Source organism: Zootoca vivipara, chromosome 2, assembly GCF_965207765.1.
Source record: "Zootoca vivipara chromosome 2, rZooViv2.hap1.1, whole genome shotgun sequence".
Taxonomy (NCBI): domain Eukaryota; kingdom Metazoa; phylum Chordata; class Lepidosauria; order Squamata; family Lacertidae; genus Zootoca; species Zootoca vivipara.
In genome coordinates this window covers 9,843,016-9,870,131 of record NC_142584.1, presented here as the reverse complement: position 1 = coordinate 9,870,131, position 27,116 = coordinate 9,843,016, and the positions used below count along the sequence as shown (strand labels likewise).

The following is a 27,116-nucleotide window of genomic DNA, read 5'->3' as shown; positions in this document are numbered from 1 at the left end:
CCATCATGAGGGGTACAGACCTTGACCACTCATTGGGAAACCGACCATCCTTACTGCTTACTCATAAGTAGACTGAGAACACTGTGGTCTTAGTAAATAGGTTAAAGGTAAAGGGACCCCTGACCATTAGGTCCAGTCGTGACCGACTCTGGGGTTTGGGGCACTCATCTCGCTTTATTGGCCGAGGGAGCTGGCATACAGCTTCCAGGTCATGTGGCCAGCATGACTAAGCCGCTTCTGGCGAACCAGAGCAGCACACGGAAATGCCATTTACCTTCCCACTGGAGCGGTACCTATTTATCTACTTGCATTTTGATGTGCTTTCGAACTGCTAGGTTGGCAGGAGCTGGGACCGAGCAACAGGAGCTCACCCTGCCATGGAGATCAGCAAGCCCTAGGCTCTGTGGTTTAGACCACAGCGCCACCCGCATCCCAGTAAATAGGTTAGAATTAGTCAAAATTTTGAGTCACTGGGTTCTTTTTGTTTTTTGGTATTCTGTTTGAACATCTGCCTTACTCTCTTATTTGGGTAAAAATGTTAAGAGAGGCAAACAACAGTATCTTCAGTCTGGAAGTCTGCTATAAACCTCCAAAGCCAGACAAAACTTCGGATGATATCTTACTTTAGCAGATTACCAAACATTCAGAGATATAGTAGTCATGGGAGACCTCAGCTCGCCTGGTATCCATCGGTTCTCGAACTCTGCCAAAAATGTAAGGTCCAACAAATTTCACAATTGCCTTGCTGAAAATTTCATTTCCCAGAAGGTGGAAAAAGCAACAAGAGGATCGACTATCTTGGACCTGATCCACACCAACGCAGTGAGAAGCTTGGGTGGAAGTGACCTCCTGGGATCCATTATGCAAAGGAAGGGGAAAGCTGAGTGTAGTCAGATGCACAAACTCTGAAGAAAACAGATTTTAAAAATCTTAAGGAACTACTGGGTGAGATCACCTAGTCAGAAATACTCAAAGAGAGAGATTGAGATGGATGGGAGTTTCTTAAAAGGTGAGATATTGAAGGTACAATTGCAAACAATGAAATTGAAGAAGGCGGCAGCTAAAGAAAGCAGTGGGGCTACATAGGGAGCTTTCCGATGGGCTGGTGGGCTCTAGATGTTTTGACTACAATCCCTATCAGCATTGGGACTGATAGGAGTTGCAGACAAAACATCAGCATGGTGAAGGCTGAGATCCAGCATTTGTTCTTCAGCTGGAGAGATAATGACCTTCTGGGAAAAGCAGTGAGACAGAGAGTTCTTCATGCAGTAATTGACATGCCCTCTCTTCATCTCCCCTCTTGGCCGGTTCCAGTCTCCACCAGTTGCTAATTGCAGCGAAAACCTCTTAGCTGCTGCCTTGGCCTGTTTAACTCAATGCTCTCATCTCCATAAAGTTGTCCCTGATCTCCATTGCAACCTGCCTGCTTACCTGCAGTTCTGAGATGGAGAGGATTTCTTGCCAGGTGAGCTCCATCTCTCCCTGGGGGCCAGGTTCCCCCCCTGCCAAGGGATTGTACAACGGGAGGAAGGTTCCCCGAGCCCATCCTTGCTGGGGTGGGAAAGGGGGCATTTTGTCAGGCCGGGCCCTGCCCAGCCTCTGCTCCAGCTGGGTCCCCCCAAAATTAGCCGTGGCAGCAAAGTTCTGTAATGCAAAAAGAAAAAACGGGGTCAGACTGAACTCAACCATTGTGAATCTTTCATAGGATGCAGCCTTGTATTCAATCAGACCTTTGGTCTATCGAGCTCTGTACTGTCTACACAGACTGGCAGCAGCTCTCCAGGGTTTCAGACAAGGGTCTCTCCCAGCCCTAACTACAGACTGACCTTGGACCTTCTGCATGTGAGGCCAATGCTTTTCCACTGGGCTCCAACAGTGTCATGTCATCCCACAATAAACAGCTGTTTGGAAGCAGCCAAAATAAAACACGACCTTCCAAAAAGGGGAGCAGGGGTAAGAGACCATGAAGTCCACACCTAAAATAACCTAACTGCACATCAGGGCAATGTGAACCGAGTGCATGGCTCAGCACACTTCCCAGAATCCTTTGCAACTATTTAAGGATTTTGCAGCAGATGTTCCTTGGCAGGTACATTGATGTGGCAACAGTAGCTGAAAGTAAGTAAGTAAGTAAAACTTTATTTATTTGCGTGGCCTACAGGCCATTGCAACAAAGGATTCATATTACATAACCTGGTAAAAAGGAAAGAAAAAAGAAAAATGCTATATTTAACAATAAAATGTGCTGTCTCGGGATTCAGCATAACACAATTAAAATGGAACAGATGAGATCTTAGTTATATGTCCACACAGGAGGCGCTATTGTCCTTCAGCTGGCGGCCCTCAGTCTCATGGCCCTCTCAGTAAATCTGGCTACCTTCTTTGTTGTCTGGGCAGTCTGGTCTGCCAGGAGGAAAAACAGTATATCCTCAGATGGGCGGCCCGAAATGGCGGATATCAGAGGTGTGATGATCTCATCCCTGAGGTCTTTATATAGGGGACAGGACAGGAGTACATGTGATACAGTCTCCACGCTGCCAACTCCGCAGGGACATAGTTGATTCTGGTATGGTGTTTTTGAGAATCGACCTTCAAGGACAGCGGAGGGTAGCATCTATTTACAGCATTTACAGTAGCTGAAAGGTGAACATTGGAGAACTGCTCGTTTGGGCATCAAATCTATTCCAGTGTACATAACTACAACAGGTAAACATAATAATCAGCGCTTGTTTCGGAGATGGAGGGGGGACCTGAAATAAAACCTCAACCTACACCTCCCACCCAGAAGAAAAATGCCACTATATGGGAAACATGCAATGAACCAGGCAATGAAAATGGCAGATGAAAATGGACCGAATTAGATGTGAACACAGCTCTAGAGTTTTTGGAAGCACCAACATTTTCCGGGGACGCGGGGTAAAGGTAAAGGTAAAGGGACCCCTGACCATTAGGTCCAGTCGTGACCGACTCTGGGGTTGCGTGCTCATCTCGCATTATTGGCCGAGGGAGCCGGCGTACAGCTTCCAGGTCATGTGGCCAACATGACAAAGCCGCTTCTGGCGAACCAGAGCAGCACACGGAAACGCTGTTTACCTTCCCGCTGTAGCGGTCCCTATTTATCTACTTGCACTTTGACATGTTTTCAAAATGCTAGGTTGGCAGGAGCTGGGACCGAGCAACGGGAGCTCACCCCGTCGCAGGGATTCGAACCGCCGACCTTCTGATCAGCAAGCCCTAGGCTCTGTTGTTTAACCCACAGCGCCATCTGCGTCCCAAAAACACAACTTCCCTTACCGGGAATCGAACCCGGGCCGTGGCGGTGAAAGCGCCGAATCCTAACCACTAGACCACCAGGGATAATGGGGTAGCAGCCAGCAAAGTTAGTGGTAGACAGCAACCTGTGTTTGGGGGGTTGATTTCCTAGAAACCTTCCCCCCCCCCCTGCGCTCTATGTCTTATTCCCAGCTTGGCATGGGTGGGACTGTGCATCTGGTCCTTGATAAAACTTCCCCCTGCTCCCCACAGGTTCTTACCTCAGAGCTGGCTCTCTGAATCTGCAGCGTGCAGCTGCCTGGATCAGACATTCATGAAGCCACGAGGGTGCCCGACTCTGTTTCTGCAAGGGAAAGATAAGCAGCCTTCTTACAAGCCACAGAGTGCTTGCCCTGGAGAGAAGGGTTGGGGTTTGGGGGCTCTGTGGACTGGTAAGGCAGCAGGCCAAAAAGAGAGCGCACAGAGATCAATACAGGGAGGCAGAGCCATAGCTATGGGCAGTGGGGGGGGGTAGCTGAGTTTTTTTGCCCTGGGTGAAGCCTCCAGAGGGGTGCCATTGAGGCTCTCCTTCCCTCCCCACCTCTCTCTGTGTGTGTACACAACTGTGTTTGTGTGTGTGGCTTTTCTGTTTTTGCTTTTGCCAAACTGGGTCTTTGACTTAGGTGAAATAAAGCCTAGTTTCACCCCTGCAGGGAGGTTAAAGAGAGAATGTTTCTGGGAATTTGGTGGGATAGGGCAGGGCAAGATTGGTCTTCCCACTGCTTTTTCTTTTCTTTTCTTTTTTCTTTTCGCCTAGAAGACTGGATTTTTCATGTTAGTTTTTTAATTTGTATACAGTATTGCCTTTCTACATTACGGTACTCAGGGCAGCTGACAAGCCTATTATGCAACAATAACCAAATACATCACTGTGTACCTAAGAATGCTGTTGAAACAGACCCAAATTCTGCCTGGCCCTGCCGTCCTCTTTAAGAGTGCTGGACTTTGGTTGGCGAAGACCTGGGTTCAATCCCTTGCTTGGGCTGGTCCCTCAACTTGCCTATTCTTGTGCCTTGAATTTAATTTTAGCTGCATTTGATGTTGTGGTTTAAATTGTTGAAACCCGTCGAAGGACCTGATGTTGAAGGGCAGGTAAAAAATCGGAACAGCGGCCAGTCCATGCAACTTAGAGAAGTCCACAAGCAGGGCAGGAGAACGAAAGCCCCCCACCCACCACCCACCCACCACTCTTATTGGGCCCCAGCACCAGGTGTTCAGAGGCATCGAAACTGGATTTTTGCAACAGGGAAGTGTGGAAAGTCAGGTAAACACACCACAAGCAAATCTGGGTGAATGCAGGATGAATGCTCATTTTGTTGTGATCACCATGCAAACAAATCAGGATAAATGCTCAGCGAAGGCCGGATATAATAATCCACATAAGCTTTGTGCAAGCAAATCAGGATGAACGCTTGAGAAAACAGACTGTCTGGGGTAGTCCTGAGGCCACTTTCCTATGTCCCTGTGAGACATAGAAAGCAGCCCCAAAGACGCCACCCCATAAAGTGTTAAGATTCCCAGCCCACACTGCTCTGCTCCTGCAGAGGCTGAATAAAAAGGGCTTCCAAGATGACAAAGTACCCGCATGCTCATTGCGCACGTGCCCACGATGCTGTCCTAGTTGATTTATGACCCTGCAAAGGCAATCCGGAGAAGCAGATTGGTTGTGTCTGGATTGCACCACCAGCAGCCCCTCTGACTGGGTGCCAGCCCTGAATGAAAGAGCATCATTGGGAGTTCTTGCTTCTTCCATGATTATCATCAGAGGCTGATAACAATGGAATGCAGCTGTTTCTGGGGTATGGCGAGGCAACCGCCACAGAAGAAGAATCTTTCTTTAAGCACAGGGGTCCCCAGCTGAACCATATTCTCCGTCAGGTCTATGTATATTCTGTGATTCCAGGCACACCGAGAAAGCCCAGGAGTGCTTCATTGGCTACTGGATTCTTGAGAATCTCAGTACCAAGTTTTCCCCCCCTCCAAAAAAGCAAGTTACTAGATCTTATGGTTGCAAAAGTATGCTTAAAAATAAGTGGGCGAAATTTCATAAGAAGCCTGAGGAGCTGTTGAATAAGATTTCCTGTGGTTGAGGGTGGAAATGTACCACTCCCCTTGATTAGCAAAAGAATGAATTTTGCAACATTCGTCCCTGTGTTTGCACATGGAATACTCACAGCCCTGGGCTCCTAGTCCTCTTCTCCCCTTTTGATCCATAAAAACACAACCCCAGCTACAATATATCACACCATAGTGGGCAAGGCTGTGACCAGCTGGCTTTTGCACATGTTCTCTCTGCTCCCCAAGCACAAAGACTGCGTACACCAGGCATCCCCAAACTTCAGCCCTCCAGATGTTTTGGACTACAATTCCCATCTTCCCCGACTACTGGTCCTGTTAGCTAGGGATGATGGGAGTTGTAGTCCCAAAACATCTGGAGGGCCGAAGTTTGGGGATGCCTGGCGTACACATTACCAGCTTGAAATGCAGCTAGGTCGTTCTTTTTCCCCATTCGGTTCGAAGTTGGTTTGGGGAGAGATCCAGTATTATCTAAGAAATGAGAAGATAGATATAATTTGTGGCTAGCACCATGTGGACTATCGTTTCCCATAGCAGTGGGGGAAGTGTGCTGAATGTAAATGAGAGTGTGCACAACCTTTGATGTGCAATTTCAAGGCCCCTCTCCTCTCCTTTCTTGATCTTCAAACCGGACTTGGGCAGGACAGCTCTTCAAACCAGCCTCAAATGGATTCAATGGATTCCCCTTGTGGATTGCACAAATTAGTAGCCTGCTTGGAAATTGCCATTCCAGGAAGAAATTAAAATTTGGTGGAGGTGGGGATGGGAGTGAGAATCAGGCGTGTTGGCTCCTTTTCAGCACTTTTTCAGCTGTGGGCCGGTCCACTGTCCCTCAGACCTTGTGGGGGGGTTGGACTATATTTTTTGTGGATGAAGCTCCAAGCCGGAGGCAGAGAGCGCTGAATTCTTCCAAAGAATAAGTCGGGGAGGGGGGGGGGAGAGACTGTAAGTAACGATTGGAATACTTTATTAATTTGGAATTGGGAGAGAGAGAGAAAAAAAATGGAAGCCATCTCCTCCCACTGATTAACTTAAGAAGCAGTTAAGAAAAACAAGAGACCCTTGCCGGTGTTAAGAAATATATTATTTGAACTTTGCCAAAGGACATTTTAAAGAATCTCCCCCAGAGGCAGGGTAAAGGAGGAGAATTGTCAAGATTGAGAGAATCCCTGCAATTAAAACCATTTGAAGAAGGGAAAGCTTCTCCCTGCCCGGAAATCGGCAGCCCGATCAGAACAGTGAGTCGAAGGTGATAATGAATGGAAGCAAAGAATTGACTTTTAATTTGTGACTGTGACTGTTTGAAACAATTTTAAAGTGGATGTTACAAAATATGAAATGGATATACAGTATCCAGTTGGTGTTACATGGAATAGCTGCAATTTGTAGCCACCCCCTAGTTCCCAAGCCTGGCTCTCCCCTTGACAAGCCAGAAAAATGACAACAAAAGATTATGCACCTGCGTTCAAGGACAAAGTCTTAAGACTCTTGTGGGAAATGAGAATTGGGATGTATAAGAGTCAGCAACAATTGGAGGAAATAAATCAAGATTTAAAAGAGGTCTTGCCCAAAGTACAGGATTTCCCCAAAGAAAGGGAGCAAGATGATAAAAAGACATATGAACTGAGTTATGATATAATTGAAAGTGAAGAAAATGAGGATGGATTACAGGGACAGCAAGATGATGAAGATCAACATGAGATCAGGAATACCTCTCTGATGGAGGGGGGAAAACAAGAATCATCGGAAGAACAGAAAACCCAGACAAAAAATAGAGAGCAAAGAAGAAGAGAACATTGGGGGGGGGGACAGAGGGGTTGGGATCTTGAAGCAGGCTAGGAAGGGGGTGGGATGGAGGAAGAATGAATATTTTGTTTATTTAGGATGGACAAAAAAGGACTGAAAACTGGACTGTTGACTTTGGAACTTACTGGACTGGAAGGGAATGGCTGAAATCGGGGGAGGGAGGGGAAAATGTAGGATAATTGGAAAAATTTAAAATTGGGAATGTTAAAATGGATTTTAAAAATATGGAGGTTCTTGGGAAAGAAATTACGGCAAGGGAAGAAAAGGAGTGTTATTCAATCTAGAAGTGGGGAAAATAGAATGGGGAATTTGATAAGAAAACTGCTTAAATGAGCTGTACTGAAAATCTGTGAAGGGGGAGGTAGGGGAAGCCCATAATAATAACAATGTTAAAAAAAAGTAAGGAATAGTTATTTTTAGTTTTTCTTTTTATATTTTTGTGCCTCATTTTTTCTTTTTTCTCTAAGGAAAGATAGCTGGCTGGACACCCTTCTCTGTCTTCCCTCGTATCCGAGGGCCCACTGGTGGCAGAAGTGGGCTCTGGGGGGGGGGAAGGGGATAAAGCCAGCTATAAAATGGAATACCTTCGATTATTCGCCCTGCATGGGACTCTCTCGTGGCAGGAGGAGGCTTGTGAGGGGGTGGTGGAAGAGGGTGGTTGAATATGATATGTATGTTTTGTCTTTTATTGCAAAATTAATAAAAAATTACTTTAAAAAAAATAAAAAGAATGATATTGACAAGCTGGAACATGTGCAGAGGAGGGTGACAAAGATGATAAAGGGTCTGGAAACCAAGCTTTACAAGGAACGGTTGTGGGAGTTGTGTATGTTTAGCCTGGAGAAGTCTGAGAGGACAGCAATCTTCAAATATCTCAAAGGCTGTCACATGGAAGGTGGAGCAAGCTAGTGTTCTGCTGTTCCAGAGGGTAGGACCCAACCGATGGATTCAAATCACAAGAAATGAGATTCCAACTATAAACATCAAGAATAACTTTCTGATGCTCAAAGCTGTGGAGCAGACTCCCTTGGGAGGTGGTGGACACTTCTTCATCATTGGAAGCATTTAAGCAGAGGTGAGATGGCCTTCTGTCATGCATACTTTAGCTGAGATTCCTGCATTGCAGGGGGTTGGACTAGATGGTGCTCTACAGTTCTATGCTTCTATGAAAGTGCACATATTATCTGAACACACAGAATATGCGCAGCCTCACTTGTACCTGAAAAGTGGAACTTCTCTCACAGCCCAAGCTACAGCAAAACTTATCACTCCATTCAAAAGGAGGGATTTCCAATCACAGAATTACCCCTTCCGTTATCGGAAGACGTCTTCTCAGAACAGAAAGCCCCTCTGCAAATGGGGCAGTACATTTGGATCCACTTGTATGGCCTGCGCACTTGCTGTGACTTGCAGATAACTGTGGCACCTGGACACAGGTAAATAGATTACTGCAAAGGAAATGGAAGCCTCCAGTGCAGGCATCCCCAAACTTCTGCCCTCCAGAAGTTTTGGACTACAACTCCCATCTTTCCCGACCACTGGTCCTGTTAGCTAGGGATCATGGGAGTTGAAGGCCAAAACATCTGGAGGGCCGCAGTTTGGGGATGCCTGCTCCAGCGTTTTCACTTGCAACCTAGCAAAGGGTCAACACTAAATTTCTGACATCTTCAAAAAAAAAGTGGAATGCAAAGCATTAAAACCCTTCTCACCTGCTTGTGTGAGAGGGGAAGCTGAAATCAAGAGTGGTAGTCAATGTTTCTGCTACACCACCCACATGTGCAGGCATATACCAGGGATCACATTGGTGGCTCATGCACAGTGGAGCATGTTTTACATACTGTGTCCTCCTGCCATTTGCCCAGTTCTCAGTTTTTTGGCTCTTCCTGCCTAAAGCACGAAATCGGAAAATGGAAGCTGCCTTTCAGTCCAAGCTGCCAGAAAGGAAATCCCAAGAGGGAAACGCACTAAAAGGAAAATGAATGCTTGCATGCCACTAGATGTGAAAAGTCCTTTTGGTTTGTCCTCCAAGCCCAGAGAAATGGCTTGAGACAGAAAGTGAACAGGAAGCTTCAAAGTGATGAAAATTTGGCCTCACAAGAAGACAGCCTTTCCTCGTCCAGTTCTACTTTTAAAAATCTTATTCTTGGATGTGGTACCAGACATCTGAACTCAGTGTCCAGAAGGAGAAGACTAGCCTGGCCCCAAGCCCCTGGCCAGAGAAGAGGCAGCTCTTAGATCTTGCTTCTCCCTGCCTCTCCCTTTCAGAAAGAACATTCTGCACCAACCCACTTGTTGTTTTGGGGACTGGAGAGCAAGAGGGAAGTGTGATTGGCCTCTTCGATCAACCAGGGGTGCAAGGGGCAGTCTTGCCTCCCAGGAAGAACGTCGTTGCAAGGAGAAGACCAGCATGTCCCCATCCAATGGGCAGAGATGGAATAGCTGAAGGGAGCTTCCTCTCCCCCTCTCTCCCCACATCAACATACACACTGCTTATCAGTCAGGCTCAATGCCAGGGACAGGGAGCCTGTGGGCCTCTTGTTTTGTTGGACTACAACTCCCATCATTCCCAGCTGGTTGGGGTTGGTGGGATTTGGAGTCCATCAGATCCAGATTCCACTTTGACTTGAGTTCCTTGGAGGGAAGGTGGGATATGAATGTAACAAAACCAACCAACAAACACATGGGGGCCATGCATGCCACATATGATTAAAAACAATAGTTTTGAAGCTCCATCTGGTACGCAGCTCCATCTGGTACCTGCCTGCAGACTGTCTTGCCAGAGTGGTGCATGCTCTGGTTATCTCCCGCTTGGACTACTGCAATGCGCTCCACGTGGGGATGCCTTTGAAGGTGACCTGGAAATTACAACTAATCCAGAATGCGGCAGCTAGACTGGTGATTGGGAGCGGCCGCCGAGACCACATAACACCGGTCTTGAAAGATCTACACTGGCTCCCAGTACGTTTCCGAGCACAGTTCAAAGTGTTGGTGCTGACCTTTAAAGCCCTAAATGGCCTTGGTCCAGTATACCTGAAGGAGCGTCTCCACCCTCATTGTTCTGCCCGGACACTGAGGTCCAGTACCGAGGGCCTTCTGGCAGTTCCCTCGTTGCGAGAAGCCAAGTTGCAGGGAACCAGGCAGAGGGCCTTCTCGGTGGTGGCACCCGCCCTGTGGAACGCCCTCCCACCAGATGTCAAAGAGAAAAACAGCTACCAGATTTTTAGAAGACATCTGAAGGCAGCCCTGTTTAGGGAGGCTTTTAATGTTTAATAGATTATTTTATTTCATTTTTCTGTCGTAAGCCGCCCAGAGTGGCTGGGGAAACCCAGCCAGATGGGCGGGGTATAAATAATAAATTATTATTATTATTATTATTATTATTATTATTATTATTATTATTATTATTATTGCCATCTTTTTGCCTGTGGAGAGGGAATTCCACAGTGTCAGGGCTGCCACAGGGAATGCCACTGAATGACAAAGAGGTTTACAAAATATAAATAGACAACTGCACAATATTATTTGTAAAATGCACCATAGTTAAAACACACCTCAATTAAAATATGCAATAATACTATCCCATTAAAACAGGTGTCAAGGGATTAAGCGAATGCCTGCCAGACTGTTTATCCATTTCTGTGTCATCCATATACAGTAATTGGCATAACAAATGCCTGCCCGTATGACCTGTTTGCAAATTAATCCCCTGTCTGGGTGCGCCCAAATACCCAGCTCATTGCTTTCAACTGGCGAAGGGCAGCTCCCCAGTGAGAGCTGCCAATCCAATCTGATTGACAACCCCACTGAAGGCTGAGAAAGACTCCTGTCTGCATAACTAAAGAGCTGCTGCCAGTCAGAGTAGACAATACAGACTGAGATGGATCAAGGGTCTGACTATAAGGTAGTTTCCAATATTTCTGTGACACAGGGACCACCCCTATGTCGGCTAAGTTTTACTCAGAGTATACCCAATAACACTTTTGACCGATAAAGCCTTAAACGGCTCAGGACTGAAATACCTCAAGGACTTCCTCTTTCCATATGAACATATCCGGACCCTGAGATCATCTTCTGAGGCCCTTCTTCATGTGTCTCCTCCATGTGAGGTCCGGAGGGTGGCAACACGAGAACAGGGCCTTTTCTGCAGTGGCTCCCCGTTTGTGGAATGCTCCCCCCAGGGAGGTTTGGCTGGCGCCTTCATTAGGACACTTTTTAGGCACCAGGCAAAAATGTTCCTCTTTAACTTTGGCTGATTGACATCCAATGCCCTTTTAAAATGTGTTGGGAAGGGGGAAATTATTGGGTTGTTTTTGGTTTTATTGTCAATTTTGTGTTTTTATATTGCTATTTTGTTGTTGTGAACTGCCCTGAGACCTGCAGGCATAGGATGGTATACAAATTTTAATCATCTTCATCAACATCTTAGTCAAAAAACCACTCTTAGGCATTTGCTTGACTAACTTTTGCCCACTCCAGAGCCTGGTGGATTACAAACCTATCTATATTTCTGCAGGAAGCTGGGAGAGGAAGCATATGCCAAGAAAGATAATATGCAGAGTGGGATCATGTCAGTACTCGCTGCTCATCCAAGGATTTGAAATTGCTCCTCTGAGGAAGGCACACGCAGGGACAACAGAAACCTCTTAGTTTCTTAGATGCTATGCTCGCTTCTGCTTGCCAGGTGGCTGAACTGAGCATTGTCTAGCTGGCTGGCATCCTTGAGAGGACTGCGAAAACCTGTGTGCTAAAGCAGGGATGGGAAACCTCAGACCTGGGAGCCATACGTGGCCCTCTAGTCCTAGCTCTCTGGCCCTTGGGACTCTCCACAGGCCACACCCTCCAACCAGTGTTGCTTTGCATGTTTTTGCCTGGCTGGAATGGTCCTTGAACCCTGGCAATGCTTCTTGCCTAGAGAGGGGCGTGTGAGCATGCATAAAAAGTAGCCTACTGCATAAAATTCACATTAATTGCTCTCCCCACTTTCCCGCTCTGACGTGTGGCCCCTAGCTGGTTAATAATAATAATAATAATAATAATAATAATAATAATAATAATTTATTATTTATACCCCACCCATCTGGCCGGGTTCCCCCAGCCACTCTGGGCGGCTTCCAACAAAACACTAAAATACAGAAATCCATCAAATATTAAAAGCTTCCCTAAACAGGGCTGCCTTAAGATGCCTTCTAAAGGTCTGGTAATTGTTTTTTTCTTTGACATCTGATGGGAGGGCGTTCCACAGGGCGGGTGCCACTACCAAGAAGGCCCTCTGCCTGGTTCCCTGTAACTTAGCTTCTCATAGCGAGGGAACCGTCAGAAGGCCCTCGGCACTGGACCTCAGTGTCCGGGCAGAACGATGGGAGAGGAGACGCTCCTTCAGGTATACTGGACCGAGGCCGTTTAGGTCTTTAAAGGTCAGCACCAACACAGTGCGGCCATTAAACCCATCCACTGTCAAGAAGACAGTGCGGCCATTAAACCCATCCACTGTCAAGATGGAAGATTATCATCATCGTTATTTATTTTTATGCCGCCTATCTGACTGGGTTCCCCCAGCCACTCTGGGCGGCTTCCAACAAATTAAAACACAATATGACATCAAACATTAAAATCCTCCCTGAACCTTCAGATGTCTTATAAAAGTCAAATGGTTGTTTATCTGCTTGACATCTGATGGGAGGGCGTTCCACAGGGCAGCCACCACTACCGAGAAGGCCCTCTGCCTGGTGCCCTGTAACCTCACTTCTCGCAGTGAGGGGACCACCAGAAGGCCCTCAGAGCTGAATCTCAGTGTACGAGCTGAACAATGGGGGGTGAAGGGCCAAAGCTGTTTCAGGCTTTAAAGGTCAGCACCAACACTTTGAATTATGCTCGGAAATGTACTGGGAGCCAGTGAAGATCTTTTAGGACCGGTGTTATATGGTCCCGGCGGCTGCTTCCAGTCACTAGTCTGGCAGCCATGTTCTGGATTAGATGTAGTTTCCGAGTCATCTTCAAAGGTAGCCCTACGTAGAGCGTGTTGCAGTACTCCAAGCAGGAGATAACCAGCCCATGAACCACTCTGGCGAGACAGTGCGTGGGCAGGTAGGGTCTCAGCTGGCATAACGAATGGAGCTGGTAGACTGGCGTAGCCACAACTTTCATGTTACTATTGTGGCAAATTGCAGAGGAATAGCTATGTAGTCTGTTGTAAGAAAAAAAACCCGGAGCCTTCATTATAAAGGACTCCCGGACAGCTCAGTCAGGAGAGCACGGGACTCTTAATATCAGGGTTAATATCAGGGTTGTGGGTTTGAGCCCCACATGGGAAGAAAGATTCCTGCATTGCAGGCATTGATGGCCCTTGTGGTCCCTTCCAACTCTACAATTCTACAATTCTACGAAAAGATTACTGTGGCCCTTTTAAGTCTTCCACCTATATTGTGGCATAAAAAGCTTCTATGAGTGCTGGCTCACAAACACGAATTCCACCGCAATAAAATTCCCAAGGCTTTCTTAAGAGCCCTGCCACAGGACATTTTGTTGTTTTGTTTTGGCAACCATTGTACCAACAACCACCAGTCTTAGCCTCCAAAGGGTCTTGGGAGTCGAAGTTTTCTGCACATTTTTTGTTAGAGATCGCCAACAACTACAATACTCCCAGCATTCTCTGGGGAGAAAGAATGACTGTTAAACCAGGCCTTTGAGGGCCCCTCCAGACTGTTTTTTTAAAAAAATTGCGGATGCATTCTGCAACATGTTCTTGATGCCATAATAGTGCATTGACCATAGATTTGTTCTGCTTTAGTTTGCTCTGTGATGATTCCCCAATGCTACAACGTTAGTGCTGTCCAAGGGGGGCAAATACACAGCAAAAGCGGGACAAAAATAAACCAGAGTGTATGTGGTAGAAGAAGTGATGGGATTTCAGCAGGAAGTTTTGGGATATACATGCATTGCAAGTGAAGCAGTGTGACATCCCCAAAACGTTTGCAGGCACAAACTGTATTGAAAGCAAGATTGTGTCAGGGACCACGCTGAGGAGGGCTGCACTGAGGAAGAATGGTGGGAGCCTCCCTCTCCCCCTGCTCTGGATCCTGAATCTTCCCAGGAGCAAGAGGACAGTATAGATTTGGAACAGTGGTTTGCAGAAGGACATAGTTCAGAAGGCAGAAGCTGGGAAATACTGGGTGGGGAACAGCTAAGAGAAGAAACACTGTAAGAGAGAGGGTTAACAGATTCACAGTCTCTGGACAGCATTCACCCCCCTTCTCCAGAATCACAGAGAGCTCAGAAAGTGGCAGAACAGAAAGCACAGAGGGTACAAACTCAGACTACAAGACGTAGAAGTGTCATAGATTAATAGGGACAGAAGGGGGTGGAATCCTTAATTGGGAGCACCGCCATTCTATGAGATGTGTCTTTGTTCTCTCGCTGTGATTATTGAAGTTTCTAACTGGTAAGAAGACTCCTTTCCCTTTGTTCTGCTTATCTACTGCCACGGGGAAGGAAGCCGATTCCCTGAAGCCTGACAGATTGCATGTGACTGCTCCAATAGCATCATGAGAACAAATCATCATGAATGCGCAGGGGAAAAAATAGGTCCGGGGAGGGGCTGTGAGAGAAGCTCCGTGAAAAGAAGTTTGGGGAGGGGAGGTAGTCCAAAGCAGTGTTGCATGATGTAGCCCACCAGATGCTGCTGGATTACAACAATTCCTATAATCTTTGCCATTGGCTAGGATGAGTGCTGCTGCTGCTGGGCTCAAGGCTGAAGAACACAGAGCATGTGCTTTACATGCAGAAAATTCCAAGTTCAACTGCTGGCGTTGAGAAACAACAGCAGCAGCAGTAGCAGGTGATGGTGAAGACAGAACAGAAGAACAGAGTAGAAAATAGCCCAAGGGTCCCCTTCAGACTGCAACATGCTGCTGACACAATAATAGCTCATCATCGGTGGAGTCATACTGGACTGCCTACAAATCCTTCTCCTTTATTAGATGTCAGGTGATGATTTTCCATTGTTACCACATTATTGCCATTTGGAGGAGCAGCCATGCGCTATAGCACAACGAAAGTGGGGCAATACCCATCATCTTATGTGTAGGCCGCCTTTCCATAGTTAAAACCATGCTCAAGGCGGCTTACAATGCGAAAATATTGACATAATTACAAAGCAAATGTAGTCAAAACCATGAAATAAAACACATCAGAAAGTACACAACCAAACTGAACCATCTCCACATAAATCATAATATCTGAAAATAAAGATACAAAAAAGTATAAATAGCAGCAGCACAACCCCCTAAACAATATCCCAGCTCAAGAGAGTGTTCAGCAGCTTCGGCATTCGTAGCTAGAGTCAGTCAGTCAAAAACGGAAATTTAGCCTAGTTTGGGACTGCCAATTGCACTGTAGTAAAATCGCACCAGATGACTGCAATCAGCTAATAATAATTTAATGATAATTTCATTATTTCCACCTCGCCCATCCGGCTAATGCACCTTATGCTATGTAAGGCTTTTAAAAATTCCATTTCCTTGCCAACAGCAGGAGGGAGAGTGATTAGGCAGAACTATTAAAAACCACAGTCTACTCATGTGATTGGAGTGCAGGGATTTGGGTATCTTTTTCAAAGCAATTGTGATCTGAAATGGTATTGCTCTTCCAACACCCCCCCCCCACTGCCCATAATATTTGTGGTATGAAAAGTTCCAAGATTTCAGGAGGACGTCATGGGATTGCACTGATTGGAGGTGAAGCAATGCGCTCGCCCCGAAACACGTGTAAATAGTATTGGAAGTGGGGTCAATGCTAGCCACCCCAGCACCATCATAAGTACAAATCTTCATGAAAGCACAATGGAAAAGACATCTGTGCTGGTCCACTACACATCTCAGGCTTGAGTCTTCAAGCCCAGTAGCCTCTGTATGTGTGTGTGTTGCATTTGTGATGCCCCCACCTTCCGTTGATTTGAGCCATCAATCCCTCTGGCCATGCTCTCCAATGTAACTGTTGTGTGCTCCTTCTCCCTGGGGACATTTCTGGTGCGTGATGCTCTCACAGGCAAAGTTCTGTTATTGTGGGAGGCCCCAAGGATCTGAAACTGCTCTGCTCTCTTCCTCCCGCCCACCCCACCCCACCCCACCCCACCCCGGATCCTCTCTCTGTGGTCTGCTATCGCCTCTCGCCCTTTGCTTTTCCCGTGCGCATTTCGACAGAGGCTGGCCCTGCAATTTCCGATCCTCTGCTGGGATGTTGCATAAGAAGAAGAAGTGGGGGGAAAACCCACACCCAGAGCTCCTGAGACAGACACCTCAAGTCTTCTGAGGCCAATGGTGGTGATGGGGAAGAGAGAATGCATTAAAATGAGCAAGGCTTCAGTGGGATTCCTGAACTACAAATTCCCCACCTCGTTTCTCCCATCCCAAGAATAGGTAATTTGGCAAGTTAGGAAACCAAAGAGGCGATGGAGGACGCAAAAACTGCCAGCATTATGGGTGCAAAATGGAATCACCAAGTGCAGATGCAGTATACCTCTGAACGGCAGATCCTGGGCCCAAACAACAGGGGATGAGCATTTGTGTTATGTGACTACCAGAATCTTTTGACAATGATGTGAGGCTAGACTCAGTAAGGTGGTTCTTAGTTCTTGTTGACTTGTGCCATTCATTAACACATGATGTGCTGGGTGTTCCCTACATTACGGTTGGTTTTTAAAAGGGTTTGTATTAAACCCCGTGTGAGGAAACTTTGGTCTAAGGTTCAGATGTAGCCCTTAAAGTCTCTTTCTTCAACTCACAGGACTCTCCCCAGTCTACTACCCCTCTCCCCAAGCCCCTAGGCCACACGCCTCTGCTTCACACCCCGTGTATTTCTGCCTGGCTGGAATGTGTTACTGAACGGCGATCATGCCTCTCACTTGCCTGGAAGGAAGACAGAGGGGTGTGGGTGTATGTTGAAACCTCTGGCTTTTGCATGGCTGAAAATCAGCCAGTAAAAAGATGAGGTGCACTAATTGCTCTACCCATTTTTGCTTCTGACCGATCACTGGCTTTACCCAGGACAGAATGTGGCCCTCAGGCTAAGCAAGGTTCCTCCACTCTAAACAAACTCATCTCTGGCCCAACCAAAGACCCCCCCCCCCAAATGGGGCAATCCTTCTCTTCCCACTTCTCAGAAGGTGCTGCACCAGCCACACCAGGCGTTTGGAAAATGGCCCCACACTGCCAGATTCAATCCCCAATGTCTGCAGTTTAAACAGGCTGGGGGGGGGGGCTGTGGTCCTTCCAAATGCTGCTGAACTACAACTCCCATCATCTCTGACCACTGCACATGACAGCTGAGGCTGGTGGGAATTGGAGAGAGTCCAGCAACAACCAGAGTCGTGTTAGCAGGGCCTGGTTATAGGTGATGGGGAAAACCTCTCCTGGCTTGAGACCCTGGAGAGACAATACTGAGGGCCACATTCCCTTCTGGGAAACCTTCCAGGGACCACATCATTCCAGAACAGTGGGTGGAGCCAGAGGCAAAACTGGGTGGAGCTGTGAATGTAATTTTTACCTTTTTAAAGTAGACTACCGGTACTTTGTAGGGACGCGGGTGGCACTGTGGGTTAAACCACAGAGCCTAGGGCTTGCCGATCAGAAGGTCGGCAGTTTGAATCCCCGCGACGGGGTGAGCTCCTGTTGCTCAGTCCCTGCTCCTGCCCACCTAGCAGTTCGAAAGCATGTCAAAGTGCAAGTAGATAAATAGGTACCGCTCTGGTGGTAAGGTAAACGGCGTTTCCATGCGCTGCTTTGGTTCGCCAGAAGCATACCTTCCAACTCCCGGTTAGAAAAATCCGGGATCAGCAGCGCCGGCACCGGACGTCGCTTCCAGACATGCGTAGAAGCAACTTCTGGTGCCGGCGCTGCCCGATTTCTGGTGCCCAGACATGGGCAGAGCGGCACCAAAAGTCGCTTCTACACATGTCCAGACATGCTCAGAAGCGACTTCTGGTGCCGCTCTGCCCGATTTCCGGTGCCCAGACATGGGCAGAGAACCCGAAATCAGTTCTGCGCATGTCCAGACATGCGCAGAAGGAGCCTCCCTGGCAGGTACTGAAATCCAGGGGATTTACGGGATTTTTTTCCAATCCGGGCTGCCAGCGGGAAATGGTTTAAAATACGGGGGTTTCCCGTGAAAAACGGGAGACTTGGTAGCTATGGCCAGAAGTGGCTTAGTCATGCTGTCCATATGACCTGGAAGCTGTATGCCAGCTCCCTCGGCCAATAAAGTGAGATGAGCGCCACAATCCCAGAGTTGTCTGCGACTGGACCTAATGGTCAGGGGTCCCTTTACCTTTACCTAGTTTGTACATACACACTCAAACACCACTCTCTATCTTCCATCTGGACAAGCAAAAGGCACCACCAGAGTTCAAGGACCCTTTCCAGCCAGGCCGAAACACCTGCGGTGCAAAGCTGTGGCAGTGAGTGGCGCAGAGAGTGGACTTGTGACCTGAGAAGAGTTCTGAGATCTGCACCACTGTCCTAGACCAGGCATCCCCAAACTGCGGCCCTCCAGATGTTTTGGCCTACAACTCCCACGATCCCTAGCTAACAGGACCAGTGGTTGGGGAAGATGGGAATTGTAGTCCAAAACATCTGGAGGGCCGAAGTTTGGGGATGCCTGCCCTAGACACACATGCAGAGCCTTTATTCAGGTGGAACCTGCTTATAATGGGCCCAGGTGTGTAAGATCTGAATGACATGTGTGTGCTTTGTGCACACGTACCCACAGTTACATATAGGACCCACACATTAATAGGAGGGAATGACTCCAACTCTGCTGCCAGGGCAGAAAGCGAAGCAGCGCAGAGAGTTCTGTAGCCCAGAAAGCAGATATAACACTGGCTAAAATGTGTAGAACAAAAAATGAATGTTGGAAATGTAAGGAAAAGGAAGGTACTTTTTACCACATCTGGTGAACATGTAAAGAGGTAAAAGCTTTCTGGGAAATGATATATAATGAGTTAAAGAAAATGTTTAAAAACACTTTTGTTAAAAAAACCCAGAAGCTTTCTTATTGGGTATAGTGGGTAGAGAGATACTGAGACAAGATAAAAAATTGTTCTAATATGCAACAACTGTGGCAAGAATTTTGTTAGCCCAAAGATGGAAACAACAGGAGTTATCGACAAAAGAAGAGTGGCAGTTGAAATGGATGGACTTTGCAGAAATGGCGAAACTGACGGGAAGAATCCGGAACCAGCGAGACCAAGCATTCTAAAAGAACTGGAACAAATTTATATTATATTTGAAAGACAACTGTAAGCAATTAACATCATTAGTAGGGTTATCTGAAGATTTGTAAGATGAAATTGCTACCGGTACCTGCTCAGGTTGAGTAATATAATATTTTAGGTAATGATATAACAAGGATAGGAAACGAAGCAAAATGTAAAGTTTAATTTTGTAAACCAACAGACGGGAGGGAGGGAAGTCGTTAGCCTCAGTTGAGCCAAAAAAATATAAGAGGGTACGATGTTACGTAATGTGATTATATGTAAAAACAATAAAAATCATTTACAACAGAAAGCAGATATAACGCAATGACTTCTGGCTCTATCCGGGAGAGGGCAGTAGATTGAGAACACGTGTGCATGCATACATGAACACACAGGTGTATTATCCATATTTCTATCTGGAATATACTGTACACGCACAGAGAAACACACACACATATTTTGGAATGTTCCCATAACACCCAGGTAACAGTGGCCCTAAAGGAAGAGTGTGTGTGTGCTGCCCATCTCCACCACACACACACACACACACACACACACACACACACACACACACATTCCTATTACACAATGACACCTCCGGCAAGCAGGTTGACTAGACAGTTTGGATCATGGAGATTAATGCACCACCACAAACCATAAAGGGGAAATAAACAAGGTGCAACACCCCCTCCCCTGTACACTTAACATGCAAAATAGGAGCTGCCAGAGCTAAAAGCAAAATGCAACACATCCTGAAAAAGTCCCTTTGCTCTGGAAGGCCTTATCCCAAACTGCAAATGAGGGGATGGGAGATCCTTGAAGGCACTCTCAACATGCTCAAAAGACACTCCTTTTTATCTTTTCATTCCTGCCGTCTTCCAAGGAACTTAGGGTGGCCTTTTAGCATAACATCAACACATCTGCAGCCTGAGGAAGAAGGGTACTGGTAAAATCCTCCTTATGACTTGCCAGGACCATACTGCCAGGAGGCAAGCGACAATTTTTAGGAGGGTTGAAAGCGGTTTGAGAGAGGTTTTGCTGAATGCAATGCACACAAATGTTCCTTTTGGCCTGCTGCCACCTCTGGATAATTAAGTTTTGCAGGTTTCTGAAATATGAAATAACTTCTTTAGCAGAGGCAAAAGTGCAATGATGCAAACCAAACAGTTTAATATATATTTATGTATATAAGCAGTGTTTTTTTTCTGGGGGGGACGCAGGGGTATGCATACCCCTCAACATTTTGTGAATCTTTGTACTTTTGTCCATTTACTGTATTCATTTTCCCCGATTTGTACTATAAAGTGGTGATTTTCTTGAGTCAAAATGAAAGTACCCCCTAAACATTTTTTGTAGAAAAAAGAGCACTATATATGTCTCTCTCATTCTTTCTTTCTCTCCCTCTCTCCCTCTTTTTCTGTGTGTCTTTGTCTCAGCCATGCAAACAAACACTACCATCTCTCTCTCTCTCTCTCTCTCTCTCTCTCTCTCTCTCTCTCTCTCTCTCTCTCTCTCTCTCTCGTTACTGTATTCAAAATAACTTTGTTAAGGTAACCCACGGGACTTCATAGCTAAGCAAGGCTTTGAATCTCACACGCAAATCCAGTGCTCCACTACATTGCTCTGGCTCATGTACCTCACGCATTCCCAGACTCATGAGACATATTTTCTATTGGGCGTTCGTGATTATTTGTGTTTGTGCTGCTGTCAGGGCTGTCAGACACAACTCCGCCGTCAATACTATTTGCTCCTGCAAAAGTGTTCGGGCAGTTATACTGCTTCATTTCCCGCCAGTACATGTGCTGAAATCCCATAACTTTTCATACCACAAAAGCTTGAGGGATCGGGTTGTCTCACTTTTATTGCACGATAGCCCCTCCAGACAGCAATAGCACCGGAGAAGCACCATACTTGTGATAAATGGATCTCCCAGTGGCAGCACCCACGATGTGAAACTCCTTTCCTATTTACAGGTAGGTTAACACATGTCAAAACAAAATAAAAAAATCCTTCCAGTAGCGCCTTAGAGACCAACTAAGTTTGTCATAGGTATGAGCTTTCCTATTGACATCAGGTAGCAGCCTCCACTGTATTCTTTGCTGAAAATGTTTTTGTTCAGAAAAGGCTAGCTGGCACGTGTTTGAATTGTGGGGTTTTTTAGCTTGTTGATTTCTATTATTTTTGAGTGGTTTAAATAGTTGCTTTTAACTGGTTTTCCCACTTATTTTTAAATTTATTCTTTTTTTCTAAACTGCTTTGATGCTTTATGGCAATCAAGCGGTAAATATTGTGAAATAAAGAAGGAAATTACAGCTGATAAAGCAGAATAAGGCCACCACCAACACACCTGTTAGTGTGTCAAGAGCATGCTGCAAGAAGACACCTGAAATAAAACATCAGTCTGGAGCGACCGTGAGCCGCAAGACCCAAATCCAATACTTGCACGTCAGCCCTGGATTCAAATTAACCCCGGGTGGCTCATACTAGAGAGAGCTGGCTGGCTGGCTACACACCTCCCTAAGCAACTTCCACCTATCGTAGACCCAAAAGTTGTGTTTACTCTAAGATTCCCACAGGTCACCTTGCATCATAATATGGGGGAAAAATGCCTTCACAAGCATGCATGAAGCAATTGCATACCCCGGTTCAATGTTTCCTTTTGCAAATGCCCAACTCTTCCCCACCTCTGCTGTTATAATGGCTGTGACAGCCACTTTCTTTCATCCGCACACAGGTTGGTTGTGTTGGTTTGCAACACAAATGTACACGCACAAGGCTTGGATTAGGTGAAGGATGTTTCTCTTCAACTGTGTGGTTCTGTATTGCCGAGTTGCGTTTGTGTACAAGGCTGCTTGTTGCTGGCCTGTTTGCAAGTGAACCTGCGCACTTCAAAAATGCCCATACAGAATGACCGGGTGCAGGGTGTGTGTGTGTGTGTGTGTGTGTGTGTGTGTGTGTGTGTGTGAACAACTGCAGCAAGCAAAGGCTAGTTTACAAATATTTTGCAGCAAGCAAAGTACAGTAATATACACACGGCCATTTAACATCATAACCAAGAGTCTAAAATTACCTCTTTGCCCCACAGGAGAATGCTGCAGCCTAATTCCACATTCAGACCATATATTCAAAGTCACGGGGAATACTGGGAACTGTAGTTTCTTAAGGTTGCTGGGAACAGTAGCTCTGTGAGATCAGAACCCTAAACAAACTACAGTTCCCAGGATTCTGTGCAACCATTAAAGAGGCGCAATAGTGCTTTTAAGAGCATGGTGCAAATGTGACCTTGGTGTGCGTCCTTTGTATGTATACATGTTCTGCTCCCTTCCACCCCCGGGGTTCAGGAAATAATTATACATTTTCCCTTGCAAAATGAGACACAGTTGCTCAGAAAAAAAAGAGACTCAACAGGAACAAGCCATTAAGGTTCCTGATCAAAACACCCCATAAACGCATCTGCAACTTCAACACTGGATAAGGGAAAGAAACTTCTTTGCTCCTCATCATGAGATGCAAACACAAAACGGTCCCCGGAGCCCCCGTTGCATGAGTTAAGTCCTTCTGAAAAAGCTACCTGCCCTAAATAAAGAAGGACCTGAGATGGAGGAGGCAGAGAGCCCGAGGGACTTCTGTCAGGAACCAGTGTTTTCTGGGGGGGGGGTGGATTTGAAGGTGATGCCTATCTACCCCATAGGCCAGGGAAATGACTAGCCCTAAAATTTCTAACATTCATTTGGGAAAGGGGGGGGGGAGAGAGAGAGCTCCTGGCTCCTGTAGGAAGAGCGGCTCGGTTTGAGATCCTGCCCCCTCTTCTTGCTCCTGCTACAGCCTTCACCCCTCTCTCTCACCTGGCCACGCAACCAAGGAGACAAATAGCCCCCGCCTTGCTAGAGAGGGCTGGAAACAATGGTACCCTTTGAGGCACTGGCGGCATGGCCCCTTACCTGCTGGAATTCCTAGCTGCCTGGGCCAGGTGTGCAGCCGAAGAGGGTGGACGAGGAAGAAGAAGAAGAAAAAAAGAGGTTCTCCTCTGGGATGTGCAGGAGAAAGGACCCCCCCAGTTTTCCAAGCGGTGAGTGCCGTTTTCCCTTGACGGGCTAGGGTTGCTCAAAAGGGGCCTTCAAGGAGCTTCCATCGCTGCAGCAGTCAGTCCCACAGAGTCCAGGTGGGCAGAGCTGCACAGTGCGTGTCCCGCCTCGCCTCGCTGGGGGCTGCTGATATTACATAACAGGAGCCGCCCCTGTGCAAGGGGCAGGGAAACCACGGCGATGGCCCAAGGGTTTTCTTCCCTCCCACAAAGCCTTGTGTTGCACCCTGCCTTTCCAAGAAAGGCCACACAGCCAGCTCCTATCTGCACTTACAGAGCTCGAAGGAAGAGAGTCCACAGAACACCACACACACACACACACACACACACACACACACACACCAAGAAGGAAGAAAACTAGAGAGAGGGTATCTGCCGCTCCGAGGCTACCCAGGCACAAATATACACTGCAAATTCATATAAACGAACAGGGATGCCAGAGAACGGAATAAAACTAAATGAGGGAAGACAAGCAGAGTACATGCAATACTGCACTTCAATACACAGCACAGGACTGTGCACAGGGCCGGCTCTATCGTTAGGTGGGGTTAGGCAGCTGCCTCAGGCGGCAGATGATGAGGGGCTGGGAGAAGATGGAGTGGCGTGTGTCACACGGCCTGCCCTGCGCCCCCTAAACTAGCCTGCTGCACCCAAGTATAGTGGCGGGTGATCTCTGCCGCCTCTTGTCGGTTTCTGTTTATGGAATTGGTGGAGGTGGTGAGGCGCCATCTTCTCCTTTTCCTCAGGCGACGGAATGTCTTCCACTGGTCCCGAATGTGCAGGTCACACTCAGGCTGTGTGACACAACCTAAGTATTCCCACCTGCAAGGAGTAACTGTACGCAGCGTGACAATGCTTGTCGAGGCTCGTGACAAACGCTCCACACTGCAAGATGGTGCTGGGCAAGAGGAGAGGTTACATTTCACATACAAGGCCGCCATTTAAGAAACATACAAAGAGAACCAGAGGTTGTAGCTATACCACAAACCTGAGTAATTTTTATTTTTTTTAATGTTTTACGTGTTCTTGGGGTTTCTTGAGAATGGTCGTTTTGTGGCAATGCTAAGCATTCCTGGGTGAGCATCTTAATCCTGTCATGGGGTTATGGTTCCCAGGGTTTCTTAAAGGAAACCATGACAGGGCACTAGATTACAGTAATAGTGGAGACATACCCACCCAGTTCCATGACATTCTCACTGTCTTGCACATACCTTTCTCTCTCTCGCTCACTATGTTCCATGCGCTCATAAACTTGAAAAAAGAGACAATGCACATATTTTTGTAAACTAAGAAATCTTTAATAAAAATATATAAAAACTCAAAAAAATAAAAGTAAATGAACACCCCTCTCAAGAGTTCCATACAAAATATGCTCCTGACCTCCTCCTGTCAAATTAATTCTCATTCTCTCTCTCTCTCTCTCTCTCTCTCTCTCTCTCTCTCTCTCTCTCTCTCCCTCTCCCTCTCTCTCTCCCTCTCCCTCTCCCTCTCCCTCTCCCCCTCCCTCCATTAGGGATTAGTTTTGATATTAATTAGCGTCTCCTTTGGGAAAGCTCTGGAGGATAGCAACATGAGAACCGGCCTTTTCTGCAGTGGCTCCCCATTTATGGAATGCTCTCCCCAGGGAGGTTCAGCTGGCGCCTTCATTAGATGCCAGCAGAGGACTCTGTTTGGGGGTTTGGGGGGGAGTACTTTAAAACATTTTTTTTCAATTCATTATAGATCATTTCCCAATACTCTTTTACCCTTTTACATGTCCACCACAGATGAAAGAATGTTCCCTCTGCCTCTGTACATCTTATCAAGCCTACCGTCTGTGAATCATTTTCAGGTAGTTCTCCTTCAAAGAATAGGTAAAGGGACCCCTAACTATTAGGTCCAGTCGTGACTGACTCTAGGGTTGCGGCGCTCATCTCACGTTATTGACCGAGGGAGCTGGCGTACAGCTTCCAGGTCACGTGCCCAGCATGACAAAGCCGCTTCTGGCGAACCAGAGCAGTGCACGGAAATGCCGTTTACCTATTTATCTACTTCCACTTTGACGTGCTTTCGAACTGCTAGGTTGGCAGGAGCAGGGACCAAACAACGGGAGCTCACCCCGTTGCGGGGATTCGAACCGCCGACCTTCTGACCGGCAAGCCCTAAGCTCTGTGGTTTAACCCACAGCGCCACCCACGTCCCCTTCAAAGAATAACATGCTGTAAATTTCAAGTCACTTTTCCAGAGTTTGTCCCAGAGGTTAAAATCTATATTGTGTCCTATATCTATTGCTCAGTATGTCATTAAGGCTTTAACAAGCTCGTCTTCTTTCCCCCATTCTAATAACAGATTATACATTTTAGACAAAAGTTTCTCTTTGTTTTGTAGAAGTTCTTTTTCAAATTGTTATTGTTGTTGTTTAGTCGTGTCCGACTCTTCGTGACCCTAATTGGAAGGTGCCCAGAGTGCTGGGGCAACCCAATAAGATGTGTGGGGTATAAATAGTAAAATTATCATTATGGAATGGGACGTCCCTATTTTCATTGGAGGAATGTTGGAGGGTATGCACCAGGCGAAAACATTCCTCTTCAACCAAGCATTTGGCTGATTGACATCTGATGCCCTTTTAAATGTGTTGTTGGAGGGGAGATTATTGGTTCGTTGCTGTTTTTATTTTTACTATGTATTTTGACATTTTCATATTGTAATTCTATGTTGTGAACCACCTTGAGATGAAAGGCAGTGTACAAATTAAATACAGTAAATAAATAAAATTACAATTCCTGCAAGACTGGATCCTCTGCCTTTTCATAGCATCCCGACAGGCAGAAATCAAACAGGCGCAGCCCTCCCGAGCTCTTACCTCCAGCTGCATAAAAGCTTCACCTGCTTCATTCCGGCCTGTCCAGCTGTCATTCAAGGCTGAAGAGCAGAGCTAGTAGAATGGACCAGTCAGTGCCTCTCGGTCTAACCTACCTGCCAGGGTTGTTGCGGGAAGAAACCGAGGAGGACGAGAATGGCCTACACCATCTGGAGCAACTTGGAGGAAAATATGTTCTATCAATGCAATAAACAAAATTATAGCAAAAAATAAAAATAAAATCAAATGCAATGATGCCCTGAAACATGATCCAGCTGTGGACATCTACTGTAAGACTTGTGGTTTCTTGCCTTGATGCTTGTTGCCAATACATGTGGCCTTCTGTGCATGTGTCCTGGCGGAGAAAGGACTCTGCCTGTACTTCTGCTCATTGATGTATTGGAAACCTCTGGGGCATGGGAAAGATGCCTGTGCCTTTAATAGGCCCGTGCCTGAAAACATCCGGAATGTTTGCTGGGGGCATAGCTGTCAAGTTTTCCCTTTTCTCGCGAGGAAGCCTATTCAGCATAAGGGAATTTCCCTTTAAAAAAGGGAGAACTTGACAGCTATGACTGGGGGTGATAAAAGAGGCCTTTGTTTCCCCTCTCAGGAGTGGGATGGGCCCATGGGGAGGGAGCCCCTCTTGTGGCAGGTGGATGCTTGGATGGCCAGACGATGTGCTTCCAACCCATTCATGCCTCTCCTTCCGACATCTGCTGCCCACTTTCTGTTCTACTTGTTTAACATTATTA

At 46.7% G+C, this 27,116-nt stretch overlaps 1 protein-coding gene and 1 non-coding gene across 2 annotated transcripts in view; both read right to left on the bottom strand.

The window, feature by feature from the left end:
• NFE2 (nuclear factor, erythroid 2) overlaps positions 1-23,636 on the bottom strand; it is a 30,884-nt gene extending 7,248 nt beyond the window's left edge. The window contains exons 1-3 of the mRNA XM_035100036.3: positions 23,383-23,636; positions 3,534-3,616; positions 1,432-1,644 (exon numbers count right to left, since the gene is read on the bottom strand). Of these exons, the coding sequence (XP_034955927.1) occupies positions 1,432-1,644; positions 3,534-3,584 (264 nt within the window). The 5' untranslated portion in view covers positions 3,585-3,616; positions 23,383-23,636. The remainder of the gene's footprint in view (positions 1-1,431; positions 1,645-3,533; positions 3,617-23,382) is intronic.
• On the bottom strand, positions 3,286-3,357 carry TRNAE-UUC (transfer RNA glutamic acid (anticodon UUC)). The gene has a single exon. It is a non-coding gene; the product is annotated as a tRNA-Glu (tRNA).
• Positions 23,637-27,116: the final 3,480 nt, after the last annotated feature.